The sequence below is a fragment of the Nomascus leucogenys genome, chromosome 2 (assembly GCF_006542625.1).
Source record: "Nomascus leucogenys isolate Asia chromosome 2, Asia_NLE_v1, whole genome shotgun sequence".
In the NCBI taxonomy this organism is placed as follows: Eukaryota; Metazoa; Chordata; class Mammalia; order Primates; family Hylobatidae; genus Nomascus; species Nomascus leucogenys.
The window spans coordinates 75127096-75145518 of record NC_044382.1 but is presented as its reverse complement, the minus strand read 5'-3'; the positions used below and the strand labels follow the sequence as shown (position 1 = coordinate 75145518).

The following is an 18423-nucleotide window of genomic DNA, read 5'->3' as shown; positions in this document are numbered from 1 at the left end:
GGTCTGGGGAGAAGGCCATCTTGTTTGTAGTCATCGTTCCCGCTCCTTCTCGATGTTCTGCAACTGGGAGCCTCGGGGCAACGGGACTCTAACTCCCGGCATCCTCGGCTCCCGGCTGGGCACGCCCTCCGCCATCCTGTTTGTAGTTCCCGCTGCCCCCAGCGTCCTATTGTTCCCCCATAGCATCAGTGGCCGCAGGACTACAACTCCCGTCGAGCCCTGCGTGCGTTCGTCCTGGAAAGTGGAGGTGGTGGAGGAAGGAGGGGGAAGGGGGCGGGGTTCCTCTGGGAGAAGGAGGGAGTAAAGAGGGGGAGGAGGAGGAGGAGGGAAGGAGGAGGGAGGGGAGGGGGGAAGAGAGGAGGAAGGAGGAAGGAGCTGAGGAGGGATGAGAGAGGCGGCCAGGGCCCCGGGCCGTAGCAGCGCGGGGCTGGGGGACCAGGGGGGCTAAGACAACCCAACTGCCCCCTTCCCCTTTCCCTCTCCCCCTCTATCCTTTCCTTCCACCCTCCCGCTTGAGGAGGGGGATTTATTCAAATTTTATTTAAATCCCTATCTCCCAAGGGTCGCGCGCTGGGGGGAGGGGGAGAGGTCGGGGGTGAGCGCGGGCTGGGGGGGCGGGGCCGGAGCAGCTTCCTTCACCCCCCCTCCGCTCGCCTCGTAGCCGTAGGGCAGGGGGTCGCAGTCCAGGGGCGGGCCCAGGGGAGGGGGGCAGGTTACAGCGACCCCCCCCTCCCCGGGAACCGGCGGTGGGCGGGGCTTGAACCCCGGAAACGGTGGGGGGGCCCAGGCCTGGCCCTGGACCCCTGGGCAGTGGGGTCCGGGAAGGGGCTAGTTAAAGGGCCAGGGGCGCTGGGGAGAGGCGGGGCGGGGTGGGGGGAGGGGAGCTGGGACTCGGACCCGGGACTGAGTGGGCCCCGGGCAGAAACTGAGCACCCTGCGCCCAAGGAGCCCCCGTTGGCCTGGGGGGGCTGAGGGACTGAGCCCCCCAGAGCAGGACCTCCCCCTGGAAGGGCCGCGCCGCAGCCCGTGGGAGGGCCTCGCCCCCGGCGCCCCCCATCTCCACTCGCCGCCGTCCCGGCCTCCGCCGGAGGGAGGGGCCGAGCGCCCTCGGGGGGCCGTGGACCCCGGCGTTCTGAGCGTTCCGCGCCCCGCGCCGCCCGGCCCCCCCGCCGCCGATGGCCGCCGACCCGCCGGGAGCTGCCGAGAAGGGAGAGATGGCTCCCGGGACACGTGTGAGGTGGGTTCATGCGGCTCCTCCTCACCCCCAGACCTGGGCAGCGCCCACTCCCATTCATCCTCAGCCCGGCCTCTCTCTACCTTCCCCGCCCCCAGCCTCACCTTCTCTCTGCTCCAAACTCATCTCCAGCCCTCCTTCCTATGACCTCTCCACCCTGGGGAACTGGCCCTCCTTCCTAGACCCTGCTTCCCCTTGAAAGCCCCCACCCCCGCCTGCAGTCACCGCCCTCCAGGCCCCTCCCCTGGAGCGCTGGAGGGCCCTTTAGCCCCATGGATGGGCATGGAAGTCCCTGGAAAGGGGGAATCTGGGGTAAGACTCTGACTGGGAAGAGATCCTCCAGGCTTCTAATTCCACATGGGATCTTGGAGGATCTGGTTTCCATGGGAGGGGGAGCCCAAAGAATTCTAAATGATTAGAGATGAAAGCAGCCCGGGAAGCTGGGGGTGCCTAGGACTGAGCCCATCCTGAGTTCTGGGGAGATGTCAGGCTGGATTCTAGAATCCCGAGGAATTTGGGAGACTGCCCAGGTGGACCTGAGGGATCCAAGAGGAGGGTGTCCTGGAGGAGGAAGCCCTATGGGGAACAAGAGGGGCTGAGATCTTGGGCTGAGAAGGGTCTCTGAAGAAGCACCTCCAGGGCTGTCAGAGCCCTGGGGAGTTAGTGGGCAGAGGAGATCGTTAGGGACTTGGGGGCAAGGATCGCTCTGGATCTGGTGAGGATAACTGGTTTGAGGGGAAGAGAGATTGGATGGCTGCTGTGGATGAAAAGGTTGGGAGGGGGAAGAAAAGTCCGGAGCTTCCGTCTAGGAATCTCTGGGTATCTGGGAGGTGAATCTGGGCAGTTTACCCCAAATTGAGGCTGGGGAGAGCCTGGGATATTCTACACACGGATAACAGGGGAAGAGTTGGGATCTCTCCAAGCTAACACCACGGACAAGGAGTGCCTGGTCTTTCCAAGGAGCTCCGGTGTGGGGATGGCAGAGGAGAGGGCCTCGGTGTCCCCTCCTGCTCCCTGGGCTAGGGAAGGGACCCTGAGGAGGTGGTAGAGGAGCGAGGCCAGGAAGCAGTTCTTGGGCTCCTCTTGAGCTGCTGCAGGGAGACAGGCCTTGAGTAGAGGATTGGCCCCCAGATACAAAGGAGGGGGTGACCTCCTTGTCCCCCTGAGGAAGAGGGCAGGCTCTAGCTGCCTGTGGGTGGAGGGAGCTGTCGGGGGTCTCCCAGACCAGGGCCCCAGTGGGCCCATCTGACCCTGCCACCATCCACCCACAGCCCTCGGCGTTGCTGACGCCCCCAATGTCGTCGAGCAGCCGGGGGCCGGGGGCCGGAGCGCGCCGACGCCGAACCCGCTGCCGCCGCTGCCGGGCCTGTGTGCGAACTGAGTGCGGGGATTGCCACTTCTGCCGAGACATGAAGAAGTTCGGGGGGCCCGGGCGCATGAAGCAGTCGTGCCTGCTCCGGCAGTGCACTGCCGTGAGTTCTGCCCCCACCTTTGGGCTCTGCTCACCCTTCCCAATACCTCCTTGGGATGGCTGGTGACTGCCTCCCAGCCTGTACTGTGGAGTGGCTGTTTTTTCACTGGTTCATTTCTTCCCTTCATTCACTAGTTTGTGTCAATGTCCATTTTTGTCCTCAGCTCCAAGCTGGGAGCAGTGTCCAGGTGCACAGAAGGATCTGACCCAGTCCCCACTTTCAGGCTCTTCCCAGCTCTCAGAGTCACACCCCCGCAGAATGCCCAGCCCCTGCTCTACCACCCCGAAAGATGTCTCTGTACAGGAGGGGGCCCATCCCCAGAGATGGCCCCTTTCCAACAGGTCTTGCCCTTCTTTAGCCTCTTCCTCACCCAGGGTGGTCTTGGATTTGAGGCCAAGCTCACCCTTTATGTGACCTTGAGCAAATCATGCTGAATGAACCTCAGGTTCCTTCTCTGTAAAATGTTTCCTTTGCTGAGTTGTAAAGATTAAACAATGGCATGGATGCGAGTGTGTCTACCACAAGGCCCAGCACACAGTAGGGATCAGGGAAGCATGAGTTTCCGCCCTGCCTTCCTCATCCTTTGAGCGTCCCTGGGCTCCAGAGCACGGCCCCTCCCCAGCAGCCGCGAGGAGCCAGCTGCATCCTGCGTCCCCCTCCCCACTCTGCCACCTCCCTCTCTTCCTCCTGCCACTCTTTCCTGGTTGGTCTGTTCACCCCTCAGCCCCTCACTTCTTTTCCTTTATCCCCCAACCCCTTGCCTCACTTTTCCTTCTCCCCCTACCTTATCTTCCTTGATCCTGCCGCATCCTTGTTATGACTCAGTCCTACCACTGTCTTCCCCAAAGTCACACTGTCTGAGGCTGCCCCCGCTTCCCCAGGAATAGTGGCTTCCCTAGTGTTCCCAGGGGGTCTTGCCAAAACCGGGTTCATTGTGGGATTCAGAGCAACCCTTGGGCTGCTCATGGAGCGACCTTGATATCACCCCAAGCTGTCTTCCCCACCCTCTGAGTGTTACTGTCCTCCTCTCCAAAGACAGCTGTAATTTCAGGGTCACACTGGCCGTGGGTCCAGCTATAACAGTCACAGGTGATAACAGCTACTTATCAGTGTCTCTCATGTATTATCTTGCTCTCCCAAGAGTCCTGCGAGGGAAAGATTCTTAGCCCCATTCTGCAGATGCAGAAACGGAGACTTAAGGAGGTTAAATCAGTTGCTTGAGGTCACCCTCCCAAAAGGAGCAAACTCAGGATCAGACCCAGCTTGACCCATGGGTGCTGCACCTCATCTGGCAGCTGGCCAGGGTCCCTAGAAGGAAGGGTCTTTCCCCTGTTGTTAGCTTTCGGGGCCCCTGATGTCCCCTCTCCCCCAACAGCCCGTGCTCCCACACACAGCTGTGTGCCTCTTGTGTGGGGAGGCTGGGAAGGAGGACACGGTGGAGGGAGAGGAAGAGAAATTTGGTTTGAGCCTCATGGAGTGTACAATCTGCAACGAGATCGTCCACCCCGGCTGCCTGAAGGTGACGGCCCTGGGACCCCGGCGTCTGGGGTGGGGCAGATTGTCAGGGAGCAGGGAGTGGGGGATCACCCTGGCTCTGGGCTTCCTGGCCAACCCCCCACTCGCTGCCCTCTTGCCTACAGATGGGGAAGGCTGAGGGTGTCATCAATGCAGAGATCCCCAACTGCTGGGAGTGCCCTCGCTGCACCCAGGAAGGCCGCACCAGCAAGGTAGGGGCTGGGCTGGGCTGAGCTGTAGGTAGGTGGGGGTCGGGGAGCTGTGCAGGTCCTCACCCCCAGCTTCCGTCCCGCCTAGGATTCAGGTGAGGGGCCTGGCCGCCGGAGGGCCGACAACGGCGAGGAGGGCGCCAGCTTGGGGAGCGGATGGAAGCTGACAGAGGAGCCCACACTTCCACCGCCCCCGCCCAGGCGCAAGGGCCCCCTGCCTGCCGGGCCCCCCCCAGAGGACGTGCCTGGGCCCCCCAAACGAAAGGAAAGGGAGGCAGGGAATGAGCCTCCCACCCCAAGGAAAAAGGTGAGCCACAGAGCACGCTCACTAGGCCTGTCCTGAGGAATTCTGGGAGCTGTAGTCCTGGCTGGATCTGTTGGGCTGTGTGGGCCTCGGAGCGTGCTCTGTGGGTTCCCCAAGGACTGTTGGGAGATGTAGTTCAGGAGTTGGGTGGGGGGAGGATAGAGCATGCTCAGTGTGGAGGAGGGGGGGACAGGTGAGGTGAGCTGGCACTGCAAGAAGCTTTGGGAGCCCTGGGTGGGTTAGGGAGGCAGGAGAGAGCATGCTCAGATCATCCCTGCATGAGAGGAGGGAGGAGCTGGAGAGGGCCTGAGGGGAGGAAAGAGGAGATGGAGCATGCTCAGTGGGCTAGGACGCTGGGTGCAAGGTGAGCATGCTCAGAGTTATCCCTGGGACGGGGACTTCTGGGACTTGTAGTCTAAGAGGAGGGCATGGACCTTAGATTTCTGGCCCATGAGGGCCTAATGGGGTCTCTCCCTTCCCCCATATCTCCCTCTCACCCTGGTAGGTGAAAGGAGGCCGAGAGAGGCACCTGAAGAAGGTGGGTGGAGACGCCTGCCTCCTCCGAGGATCGGACCCAGGCGGCCCCGGCCTGCTACCCCCCAGGGTTCTGAATCCGAGCCAGGCTTTCTCATCCTGCCACCCTGGGCTCCCTCCCGAGAACTGGGAGGTGTGCCGGGGACCTCCTCCCTCCCCTTCCCACCTTCCCTTGCCGCACCCTTCGCCCTGGAGCCCAAGATCTGTCCTTTCCTGCTCACCTTATTCTGCCCCAGCCCCACTTGGCCACGGTGGGCGTCCGGACATCTGGGATGAGTTGGGTGAGAGGGTGGGTTGAGTCCAGGCCACAGGAGCCCCTGACTTCCCAAAAACCCTTAGGGCTCATCTGACCTACTTGCCTCATCTTTCCAAGCCTTACAGGGAAGAGAACTGAGTTCAAATTTCTGTCCGACCGTTTACTCTTTGTATGATCCTAGCAGCTTGTCAGCCACCCTGAGCCTTAGTTTCTTTATCCATGTAGTGGAGATACTGCTGCCTGCCTTGCCCCCTTATCCCGCAGAACTGTATAAGTCTAACGAGGTTCTGAAAGGCAGTGAGCTTTGTAAACTATAAAATTTACCCAGATTGAAGGGAAATAGGCCCAGAGAGGTTTGAAGACTTGTCCAAGTCACACAGTAAAGCCAGAATTGAGATATTACTTGGCACGGACACTCAACACAGGAGTCTGCCTGATTGGGTCCAAATCCTGCCTCTGCTGTTTGTCGGTTTGTAACCTTAGACAAGTCACTTTGTGCCTTTAAGCCTCGGTTTTCTCATGTCTGAAAAGAGTGGCCCAGGTCACCACTGTGTTAGAATACTGTGAGGACGGAATGAGTCAGCCGATGCGGGGTGCTGCTCGTGGGGCCAATCACTGTTACCTTCAGTTGATAGACAGACGCCTGCTCCAGCTGGTCCGTGTAGTAGATGATGAAGCAGGGGCTTCCCACAGCCATCCAGAGTTGAGGGCAAGCCAGGATTCAAAGCAGGGTCTCTCATTTCTCCATTCCCTACTGCTTTCGGAACTGCCTAAGCCATGCAAACCCATAAGGGCTGGAAATTGTTTTATTTTATTTTATTTTATTTTATTTTTGAGACAGAGTCTCGCTCTGTTGCCTGTACTGGAGTGCAGTGGCGTGATCTCGGCCCGCTGCAACCTCCATCTCCCAGGTTCAAGCAATTCTGCCTCAGCCTCCCGAGTAGCTGGGACTACAGGCTTGTGCCACCATGCCCAGTTTATTTTTGTATTTTTAGTAGAGACAGGGTTTCACTATGTTGGCCAGGATGGTCTCAATCTCTTGACCTCGTGATCCTCCTGCCTCAGCCTCCCGGAGTGCTGGGATTACAGGCGTGAGCCACTGCGCCCGGCTGGGAATTATTTTAATTAGCACTCTTCTGTTACCTCGATAAGGAAACTGAGGCCCACAGCCTGGCAGTGGCTTTAGCAAGGTCTCCCACTGTCCGGAGCAGAGCCAGGGCTGGAACTCAGGACTGTCCCTCGGGCTGTTCATCCCCTGGTGACTCCTCGGGGTGAGGGGGGGTGGGAAAATGTATCCCAGGCCCTAGAACAGCATCAACCCTGTCTCCCTGCAGAAACCAAAGCCGCCTTTGGCCTCTGCAGAGGGCCCAGCGGTGCCGTCCCCGTCCCCGCAGAGGGAGAAGCTAGAGCGTTTCAAGCGGATGTGCCAGCTGCTGGAACGGGTTCCTGACACCTCCTCTTCCTCCTCGGACTCAGACTCCGACTCCGACTCTTCGGGCACATCGCTGAGTGAGGACGAAGCCCCCGGCGAGGCCCGGAATGGGCGACGGCCAGCCCGGGGCAGCTCCGGAGAGAAGGAGAACCGTGGGGGGCGGCGGGCTGTGCGCCCTGGCAGCGGGGGGCCCCTGCTCAGCTGGCCCCTGGGCCCAGCCCCACCACCCCGGCCTCCACAGCTGGAGCGGCACGTGGTGCGGCCCCCGCCTCGAAGCCCTGAGCCTGACACACTCCCCTTGGCTGCTGGATCCGACCACCCCCTGCCCCGGGCCGCCTGGCTTCGCGTCTTCCAGCACCTCGGGCCTCGGGAGCTGTGTATCTGCATGCGAGTCTGCCGAACTTGGAGCCGCTGGTGAGTGGCCTGGACAGGCCTGCGTTCCGTGGCCAGCAGGCTTCCCGCTTGCTGGGTGACCTGCGGTAGGTCTCTGGCCCTCTGTGGGCCTTGCTTTTATATTGGGGATACTTCTATAGTATGCACAGATTACAGTGCATCCTTCCATATTTCCCGTGTGCAGGCTACTTTCCGCTTATGGGCTCATTTAACCTCCCAGACAACTTTGAGGTAGAGGTTATTTTCCCCTTTTTCAGATGAAGCTGAGGCCCAAGGTCATGTGGAAGAGAAGTGGTGGTAGAACTAGGCATTGGAACCTAGGCCCTTTGGCTCCAGTGCTTTTCCTCCTAATAGTAGCGACTATATTGAGTGTCTAGTGTGCGTCAGCCATAGCACTGAGCACTGTACTGCATTGTCACTTCTCATACTGCCACTTCTGAAAACAGTCTGATGATTGGTTCCATTCACATAGGAGAACGCCATGTGCTGGGCTGCCCCTGCCCTCAAAAGACAGCCAGGCTTGAACCTCCTGACTCTGTTCCTGCTTTCCTTCTGCCCTGGAGCCACCACTAATGCCCTCTGCCCATCCCCCAGCCCCCCAGCCTCTGTTAGAAATGTCGGTCATCCTCCTGAGCCTCTTGTCTTCCTCTCTGATCTCGCCCCCAACAAAATTCCTCCTCCTCTCCATCAAACTCCCACAGCGCTCTGTTCCCCTCATAGAGCAAGCAGAGGCCTTCGGCATGTTGACAAGCCTTCATTCATTTACTCATTTCATGTTCCCGTCAGTTGCTGGGGTGGGAGCAGATAACTGTGTCTGTTTTATCTTCATGTCCCTAGCACGGGACAAAGGGCGGTGTAAGTGCCCAAGAAATGTTGCAGTAAACGAGGCTATCAGGCTCTTTCCCAGGGACTTGCTGTGGCTGGGACCAGGCTCCCTGTTGGGCACTGCACCAAGGTTAGCTGATTTGACCTTCATAATGGCAGCCCTGTGAGAGAAAAGGGACACCTGAAGTTACAGTACAAGTTCATGGCTGAACTCAAACTCTAGTCTTCTTTTGGGACCAGGTCTGGGCCACTGGTGCCTTCTGGTATCTGCAGAGATTGTGCAGCCAAAAGTACCAGAGGGCAGGCTCTGGAGGCAAATTGCCTGCGACAGAATCTTTTTGTTTGTTTTTTTTAAGATGGAGCCTCACTCTGTGGCCCAGGTTAGAGTGCAGTGGCACGATCTTGGCTGATTGCAACCTCTGCCTCCTGGGTTCAAGCGATTCCCCTGCCTCGGCCTCCTTAGTAACTGGGATTATAGGCGCCCACCACCACACCCGGCTAATTTTTTTTTTTTTTTTTTGGAATTTTAGTAGAGACAGAGTATCACCATGTTGGCCAGGCTGGTCTTGAACTCCTGACCTGAAGCGATCCGCCCGCCTCGGCCTCCCAAAGTGCTGGGATTACAGGCATGAGCTACCGGTTATGGTTATAGCTGAAGAGCTATAAACCATTAGGCCAGTCACTTAACTTCTGTGTCTCGGTTTCTTCATCTGAAAAACCAGATAATCAATGCTTTTGCATAGTGTGTTCTTGAGCTAATACACATAAAGAACTGAGCACAGTACCTGGGAAATAGGAACTACTTGAAAGAGCTCTCATTGTAGCCAGTATTTACTTAGTTGCAAATAGTTGCTGAACGCACAGCCTATTAGGTCTCAGAATGTAGATCTGTGCCCTTGAAGAGTGTACAGTTAAGCTGCAACATAGAAGCAGATAGTTACAGAAGTTGCAGGGGATGACACCTGCCTCATGTACTAATCAAGGAAATGTTTGCTGAGGCCCCTTCAAGGCCAGCTCTGTGCCTGGCATATGGGAGCCAGAACTGAAAAGGACCTGATTTCTGCTTCAACGGGAGACATGTGGCCCGAAGCAGACAAAGCGAGAGGCAGTGGCTCCCAGTGTGGGCCCTGGAGTCTGCATCCTTGGGTTTCACTGGCTGCGTGGCCATGTGTGGAGAGCGATACCTCTTGAGGCCCTGGTTTTCTCATCTGTAGTCTAGGTTTGTATGAATACTCACCTTGTGGGGATTAAGTGAAGGGATTCCTACAAAGCCTGTAGCACGGTGCCTGGAGGGTACTAAAAATCAGATGGCACCTCCCAATGAAAAGGACAAGAGCCGGGCAGAGCAGGGGCCTGTGGGGGCATAGCAGGACCACTCAGGAGGCTCTGCGAGGTCTGGGCACAGAAGCAGGGATAGTGGGGAGAGATTTGCAATGATAACTTTTTTTTTTTTTTTTTTTTTTGACGGAGGCTTGCTCTGTCGCCCAGGCTGAAGTGCAGTGGTGTGATCTCGGCTCACTGCAACCTCCGCCTCCCACATGCAAGTGATTCTCCTGTCTCAGACTCCCAGGTAGCTGGGACTACAAGCGCCCGCCACCATCCCTGGCTAATTTTTTTTTTTTTTTGAGCTGGAGTCTTGCTCTGTCACCCAGGCTGGAGTGCCTTGGCACAATCTCAGCTCACCGCAACCTCCACCTCCCGGGTTCAAGCGATTCTCCTGCCTCAGCCTCCTGAGTAGCTGGGACTACAGGTATACGGCACCACGCCCACCTAATTTTTATACTTTTTTAGAAGAGACAGGGTTTCACCATGTTGGTCAGGCTGGTCTCAAACTGGGCATGGTGGTGGGCACCTGTAATCCCAGCTACTTGGGAGTCTGAGGCAGGAGAATCGCTTGAACCCGGGAGGCGGAGGTTGCAGTGAGCCAAGATCGAGCCACTGCACTCCAGCCTGGCCAACAGAGCAAGACCCCGTCTCAAAAAAAAAAACCATGTGGAATGGCTTGGACTTGGTGACTAACTGGCAGTGGGGACAGCAGGGTAACCCTCAGGTGAGTTTCTGACCCAGGAGCCTGGATGGGCAACAGCATCATTCCCCAGGCTCAGGAGGAGCAGGTTCCGGGAAAGTAAAGAGCTCAGATGACTGACGTGTGTGGTGTGCTCAGGACATGTGGGTCTGATGCTCAGGAAAAAGATACACGTTTGGGAGTTCTCAGCCTGTAGGTAGCAAGCCAAGCAGCTTTGATGAAGAGGGCAAAAGATCACACGTCAGTACTTGTGAGTTAGAGCAAGAGCCTAGCCAGATAATTGGAGGAGCTCATGGCCAGAGGTGTGCCCCCGAGTAGAGAGCGAGGCAGGAGGGAATGTGGTAAGCAGAGGAGGATGCTGGCGAGAGGCCACGGGAGATCAAGGACCAGGAAGTGGTGGTTGGATTTTGCTACCAGGAGGCCTTAGTGTCCTTAGCTGTGTTCTGTGGGTTGGGGGTCCAAAGCCATATTGAATGGAGTGGAGGACATCAGCTTCCAGGCAGGGACTTGATTCATTTGTTCCTGTTGTGTTCCTGATGTCTAACGGCACCTGGCGGACAGTGGGCAGTGAGATCATCTTCCCTGAGTGAGCGAAGGACAGGAGAGCAGGATGCAGTGTGGAAGGATATACAGAGGGTGGCGCTGGAGAGGCGTGTGTAGGGGACAGCAGGAGGCTGCAGGCTTTCCTGTCTGGTGGCTTCCATCTTCTCTTGGAACTGAAAGGGAAGTGATCCCTTAAGAGCGAAGAGTGGAGAGAGGGCAGCAGGGAAGGCGTGCAGGGGTTGTTGAGTTGCAAGGAAGAGAGTTGGGGCTTTTGAGGACATAGACAGAGAGAGGGTGGCAAGGAAGGGACTGGAATACAAGGTGATCATGGTCGGGTAGGGCCTGGAGGTGGACAGATTGGAGGACAGTCATGGCATCGGGACCCAGAGAGCTACAAGAGGGCGGAACTGGCAGTGCTTGGAGCCCTAGGGGCTGTGAGCCCTCAAGGGGCAGTAGGAGCTGGTCCAGCTCCCTGTTTCCGGGGGCTTTTGCAAGAGGGAGGGTTAGGATTGGAATTGAGGGTTTGCAGGTTGGCCTAGCAGGAGAGGACTCATTGCGGGGTGGCTGGAGTCCAGGAGGAAGTGAATGGGTTAGGGGACTTTGGCATCAAGCCACACATCGCTGGGACGATGGCACGCCTTGGCTCTTAGAGCTTTCCCTGCCTCTTGTCTCAGTGTCATTCTCCGGCTTAGAAAGAACCCACCTGTGGCTCCCTGTCGCCCTCACAACAGACGCCCACCATCGCAGTCCTGTTGGACATATGGACATGAACTGGGCCCACTGGCTGCACCAACCACTTCCCTGAATTGTGTCCTTTCCTTGTCACAGCAACCTCTAAAGGAAGCGCTGTTCTTCACCCCACTGTACAGTTTGGGAAATGGAAGCCCACACAGGGCGAGTGACTTGCCTGAGGCCCCCCAAAGCCTGGAGGTGCCAGAGCTGGGATTTAGATCCCCACAGCTCACATCCTCAGCTCTGGGCTCTGTGACCATGATAGTCTGTGGCCTGGCATTCCAGCCCTCCTTGACATGACACCCATCCCTCCTTTGCAGCTCCACTCTTGCCTCTTCTCTCCTCAGAATTCAGGCTTTCCACCCAGGCGGGCTAGGTGGAACCCCGCCTCTGCTACCTACCACTTGGTAGTTGTGGGGCCTTGAATACACTTCTCAAACTTTCTGGGCCTCATTTTTTTTTTTCTTCAGATGGAGTCTCACTCTGTCGCCCAGGCTGGAGTGCAGTGGCGCAATCTCGGCTCACTGCAAGCTCCGCCTCCCGGGTTCAAGCCATTCTCCTGCCTCAGCCTCCCGAGTAGCTGGGACTACAGGTGCCCGCCACCACACCCGGCTACTTTTTGTTTTTTTTTTGAGGTGGAGTCTGACTCTGTTACCCAGGCTGGGGTGGAATGCTATGGTCTCGGCTCACTGCAACCTCCGCCTCCTGGGTTCAAGTGATTCTCCTGCCTCAGCCTCCTGAGTAGCTGGGATTGCAGGCGTGTGCCACCACACCCAGCTAATTTTTGTATTTTTAGTAGAGATGGGGTTTCACTATGTTGGCCAGGCTGGTCTCGAACTCCTGACCTCGTGATCCACCCTCCTTGGCCTCCCAAAGTGCTGGGATTAACAGGCGTGAGCCACCGCGCCCACTTGCCTCATTTTCTTTACTATAGAAAGGAGATGATGATGGTAATGTTGACCTCCTAGGGCTGGCATGAGGTTCAGTGCTTAATGCATGGGACAGTGCCTGGCACACAGTGAACCCTGGATAATGGCTGGTTAGTAGTGCTGAAGTCACTGTGATCAGCGTGACTCTGGTTATGATGATGAGTTCCTGTGGCCTGGGGTTTCCAGAGCTCTCCGTTTTGTCTCTCTTGGGCCTGGACGCAGGTTCTTGCCCATCTGGAACATACACCCTCCTCCCCCTCCCCTTGCTGAAATAACTACTGTTTTCCTCGGAGTCTCAGGTCAGGCATTGTCCTCCCAGGAGGCTCCCCCACCCAGTCCTTGAGGTGACTCTTACTATGCCCCTTGTCACCTCAGCTACTGTGGACTGTCCATGTCTCCCTGACTGTATGGCAGGAACCTGTCATCTTTGCCTCCTGTGTGCCCAGTGGAAGCCAGACACTTGGGATCAGTAGGGCCCTCAGTGACTGTTGGTTGTCCCTCTGAGGTTTAACCCCAGTGTCCTGGTTGTACAAGAGCAGGGGGACTGATGAGCTGTAGCCAAGGAAGGTGTGGGAGACTTCCTGGAAGAGGAGGCACTGGAGCCGAGCCACGAAGGCTCTGGGTTGGCATTTCTGGCAGAGGCACAGCGTGTGTCACAGCATGTTGGCATCAGACAGCACTGTCTGTAGGTGGGCAGGTGTGTGGCCTGGCTGTTGTGGAGTATGATACAGAAACACAGTTGGGGGCCTGTGGGTGCCCTCAGGGAAAGGGGCTTCCTTCCAGCTGTGGACCGTGGAAGGGAAGTGGCTTCAAGGAAGTGGTGACAGTTAAGCTGAGAGGCAGTTGTAGCAGGGTCACAGTGGGCAGAGAGAGGTTTTGGATAGAGCAGATGTCACTGATTTTCTTGCTCACTGAAAGAGAGCAAAGGGGCAGGACCTAGGGGTAGAAGCTGGGTCGGGCATGAGTTGTTTTTTTTTTTTTTTTTTTTTTTTTTTTTTTACGTCTGCTTTGCCAGGTGGGTGCAGGGCGATCTCAGCTCACTCGCTCCGTTCCGCCTCCTGCTCGCCTCCGAGTAGCTGGCTCGGCGCCCCACGCCGGCTTTTTTTTTTTTTTTTAGAGACGGGTTTCAGTTTCATCTGATATATGGATGGGATTAAGCGTAGCACCGCTTTTTCATGTTTTGAATTGGAGAGATTTGCAGATGTTTATTAGTTGAGAGGAAGGAATCAGGAGAGGGAGAGGCTAGAATGCCAGAAAAGCAGGATGAAGGTAGGAGAGAACAGGAGAGCAAGCGGCAGAGGGGTGAAGGTGTTCGGACTGAAGCCTTGGTGTCTGTGCCCTCAGCCTTCTCTAAAACGTCACACTGCCGGGCGCGGTGGCTCACGCTTGTAATCCCAGCACTTTGGGAGGCTGAGGCGGGCGGATCACGAGGTCAGGGGATCGAGACCACGGTGAAACCCCGTCTCTACTAAAAATACAAAAAAATTAGCCGGGCGTGGTGGCGGGTGCCTGTAGTCCCAGCTACTCGGAGAGGCTGAGGCAGGAGAATGGCGTGAACCCGGGAGGCGGAGCTTGCAGTGAGCCGAGATTGCGCCACTGCACTCCAGCCTGGGCGACAGAACGAGACTCCGTCTCAAAAAAAAAAATGTCACACCAGGGCTGGGCCCAGTGGCTCACGCCTGTAATCCCAGCACTTTGGGAGGCTGAGGTAGGAGAATTGCTTGAGCCCAGGGGTTCAAGACCAGCTTGGGCAACATAGTGAGACCCCCATCTCTATTAAAAAAGAAAAAATTAGTTAAGCATACCTGTGGTCCCAGCCACATGGGAGGCTGAGGCAAGGGGATCACTTGAGCCCAGGAGTTTGAGGCTGCAGCGAGCTATGATTGCATCACTGCACTGTAGCCTGGGCAACAGTGAGACTTTGTCTCAGAAAAATAATGAAACGACACACTGGGCCTCTGGAGTAGGTCTGGCATTTTTCAGTGACACAAAAATACGGCTTAATCCCTCCGTGAGTTTTGGAAAGGAAGTCTCTCCATTGGAAGGGAGTCTCTCCATTGGGTGCTTTTTTTTTTTTTTTGAGATGGAGTCTTGCTCTGTCGCCCAGGCTGGAGTGCAGTGGTGTGATCTCAGCTCACTGCAAGCTCTGCCTCCTGGGTTCACACCATTCTCCTGCCTCAGCCTCCCGAGTAGCTGGGACTACAGGCACCCACCACCACACCTGGCTAATCTTTTGTATTTTTAGCAGAGACGAGGTTTCACCGTATTAGCCAGCATGGTCTCGATCTCCTGACCTCGTGATCCGCCCGCCTCAGCCTCCCAAAGTGCTGGGATTACGCTGCGCCTGGACTTTGTATTTATTTTTAAGATTAACATGTTTATGTGAAACAATACTGGTTTTAAGTGCAAAGAGGAGATGATTCAAAGATAAATCATGTTATGCAGATAAGTGAACAGCAAATACTGGAGCTTGGGAATCACTGCCCCAGCCCAGGGCTTCTGCAAGGAAAAGCCTTTCAGAGTCATGAGGGCAGGGAGGGAGGCAAGAGACAGCTTCCCTTGGGAGGCCAAGGGAAGGATCGCTTGAGCTCAGGAGTTCAAGACCAGCCTGGACAACCTTGTCTCTATAAAAAAATTGGCCAGGCACAGTGGCTCACACCTGTAATCCCAGCACTATGGGAGGCCGAGGTGGGCAGATCACCTGAGGTCGGGATTTCGAGACCAGCCGGGCCAACATGGAGAAACCCTATCACTACTAAAAATACAAAAAATTAGCCGGGCGTGGTGGCGCATGCCTGTAATCCCAGCTACTCTGAAGGCTGAGGCAGGAGAATCGCTTGAACTCGGGAGGCGGTGGTTTCAGTGAGCCAAGATCACACCATTGCACTCCAGCCTGGGCAACAAGAGCAAAACTCTGTCTCAAAAAAAGTCAAGTGTGGTGGCATGTGCCTGTAGTCCCAGCTACTCAGGAGGCTGAGGTGGGAGGATTGCTTGAGCCCAGTAGGTTGAGGCTGTGGTGAGCCTGGGTCCAGCCTGGGTGACAGAGTGAGACCCTGTCTCAAAAAAAATTTTTTTTCAAAAAGTGGAAAACGCAAATCTGCCCTTGTGGAATTTACATTGTAGTTGGAGGAACACAGTAATGTAATAGGGAAGATATTAGGGCTGTAAGTCCAGCTGCGGGCAGCCGGCTGTCAAGATGGGACAGGTGTGGATCAGAGGCAGAGATGAGTAAAGGAGGCAAGGACCCATGAGCACCGGAACTCAGTCAGGAATAAAGAAGCCCAAGGGTGGCTGGAGATGACTGGATAACACCAGTCCCCTTGGCATGACATCAGGCAGCATGCGTGACATTTGTGTATGTGTTGGGCAGCACACTTTCTATGCTGGGAGGCCCACAGCTGGGATGAGCCTGTGTGACCTGACAGCTGCCCTGTGGGCAGGCAGAGTGGGGGGCTATTGTCTTCAATCATAAACGAGGCTTCTGAAGCTCAGGGAGAGGAACAGACTTGCCCAGGGTCTCATTTCCAGTTAGTGATGGAGTTGGGTTCCAATCCCAGTGCTCTTGGCTGAGGCCAGGTGCTTCTTGCCACCCTGTTGTCTGTGTGGCCAGAAGAGAGCTGGGGTGCACCCTTGGAGCTGGGGAGCCTGGGAACTGTGGGCTGCTGAGAGCTGAGGGCTGAGGTCTCTGTCTCCCCCCTGTGGCCGCCAGGTGCTATGACAAGCGTCTGTGGCCTCGAATGGACCTGAGCCGGCGGAAGTCACTGACCCCGCCCATGCTCAGTGGTGTGGTTCGCCGCCAGCCCCGTGCCCTGGACCTCAGCTGGACAGGTGTCTCCAAGAAGCAGCTCATGTGGCTTCTGAACCGACTACAAGGTAGGGTGTGTGGTGCGGAGGACAGGGTGGGGACAGGGACAGGCCTGGGTTGGAGTCCTCACAGCACCTGCTTCCTGACTGCCCCCTCTCTCTGCAGGCCTGCAGGAGCTGGTGCTCTCTGGCTGCTCCTGGCTCTCCGTCTCTGCCCTGGGCTCAGCCCCACTGCCAGCCCTGCGGCTCCTGGACCTCCGCTGGATCGAGGATGTTAAAGATTCCCAGCTCCGGGAGCTGCTGCTGCCTCCACCAGACACCAAACCAGGTGCAGCCTCTGTTTGCTTTTCTGGAGAATGGGCTGGGCAAGGGTAGGGTAGGAGGCCTCTCAGGTCGCTTCTGACTCATGCTGGATGGTAAAGTATTTGAAGAAAGGAAAGAATACATGAGTTTGAATGGGAAGGCCCTGGTTGGGCATTATTCATTCATTCACCCACCTGCTGTGTACTTTGAACTGAGCCTTGAAAGGAACAGCGTTTTCCCAGGGAGCATGAGACCCAGCAGTTTGGTGGGGCAGGAGGCCCATATTGGCAGAGAAGGATGCTGGGAGCAGAGGCCATCTCTCTTCATCTACTTAAATCTCATCATCCTTTAGGCCTGGGTATAAATGCCACTTCCTCCAAGAAGCTCTCCCTGATCCCACCCCACATTGAGCTCAGAGTCCCTCTCAGCTTTGAGAGCAGCCCGCCAGCATAATACTGGGCAATTGTGGAGTGCCTTGATGCACATCTGTGCTCTCCTGCCACGGTCTCCAGCTGCCTGAGGGCAAGGACTGACTGGTCCCCAGCATGTTCTCAGTGGCTGCTCCGCAGATAGCTGTTGAATGAATAACTTGAATGAGCAGGCAATCAGGATGGGAGAGGTCTAGTTTGAGGAAAGATTTTCAAAAGGAGATTTGCAGTCCCCTGAAATAAGATAATCCTTTTGTTTGTTTGTTTTTCTTTTTGTTTTTTTGAGACCATCTGGCTCTGTCACCCAGGCTGGAGTGCAGTGGCAAGATCTCGGCTTACTGCAACTTATGCCTCCTGGGTTCAAGTGATCCTGCCCACCTCAGCCTCCTGAGTAGCTGGGCCTACAGGCATGTGCCACCACGCCTGGCTAATTTTTTTGTAAATTTTTTTTTTTTTTTTGAGGCGGAGTCTCACTCTGTCACCCAGGCTGGAGTGCAGTGGTGCGATCTTGGATCACTGCAAGCTCCACCTTCCGGGTTCACACCATTCTCCTGCCTCAGCCTCCCAAGTAGCTGGGACTACAGGCGCCCGCCACCAAGCCCAGCTAATTTTTTGTATTTTTAGTAGAGACAGGGTTTCACTGTGTTAGCCAGGATGGTCTCGATCTCCTGACCTCGTGATCCGCCCTCCTCGGCCTCCCAAAGTGCTGGGATTACAGGCGTGAGCAACCGCGCCCGGCCTGTAATTCTTATAGAAACAGGGTTTCATCATGTTGCCCATGCCTATCTCGAACTCCTTGTCTCAAGTCATTTGCCCACCTCTGCCTTCCAAAGTGTTGGGATTATAGGCGTGAGCCACCGTGCCTGGCCAAAAGAATCTTTTCTTTTGGAGTTCTTTCACCCCTCTCTTTCATAGTTCCCTTCTTCCCACCCCGCCCCCTCCACAACAGCCGTGGAAGGGGAGAATAGAGAAGCAACTAAGATTCTTCCCATATTCTAGATGAGGCACTGGAGGTCCAGAGGGATTGACTGCTGCAGGTCACCCAGTCAGGCCAGAGCACTCAGCCATTGTCCACTCTTACTGGAATTGGACTGAGTTGGAGAGCTGTGGGTGGGGGGTAAGGTGGGCATTGGGAATGGTGCATCCTGGGAGGTGAGAAAGTGCTGGCTGGTCCATTTCCTCCTGCTGGAATTCAGTTCAGTTCAGCCCTTTATCAGGAGCTCAGGAAGGCAGGCCTTTTTTTTTTTTTTTTTTTTTTTCCCAGCTTTTTACTTTTTTTTTAACTTTTAAGTTCATGGGTATATGTGCAGGTTTGTTACATGGGTAAACTTGTGTCATGGGGGGTTGTTGTACCGATTATTTCATCACCCAGGTATTAAGTCTATTTACCATTAGTTATTTCTCCTGATCCTCTCCCTCCTCCCTCTGAAAGGCTCCAGGGTGTGTTGTTCCCATGGATATGTCCATGTGTTCTCATCATTTAG

General features: G+C 56.0%; 1 protein-coding gene across 4 annotated transcripts in view; it reads left to right on the top strand.

The window, feature by feature from the left end:
• Positions 1-373: 373 nt before the first annotated feature.
• Positions 374-18423, top strand: part of FBXL19 (F-box and leucine rich repeat protein 19) — a 31857-nt gene continuing 13807 nt past the window's right edge. For 3 of the 4 annotated variants that reach the window (XR_004026704.1, XR_004026701.1, XM_030798146.1), the window contains exons 1-9: positions 374-1237; positions 2506-2706; positions 4082-4225; positions 4347-4433; positions 4519-4737; positions 5240-5401; positions 6859-7370; positions 16114-16277; positions 16375-16536. Coding sequence is in view for 2 of the 4 variants with exons in the window: in XM_030798146.1 (XP_030654006.1) it covers positions 2530-2706; positions 4082-4225; positions 4347-4433; positions 4519-4737; positions 5240-5401; positions 6859-7370; positions 16114-16277; positions 16375-16536 (1627 nt within the window). In the remaining 2 variants the exon portion in view is untranslated. The remainder of the gene's footprint in view (positions 1238-2505; positions 2707-4081; positions 4226-4346; positions 4434-4518; positions 4738-5239; positions 5402-6858; positions 7371-16113; positions 16278-16374; positions 16537-18423) is intronic. The other variant, XM_030798156.1, reaches the window with a different exon arrangement.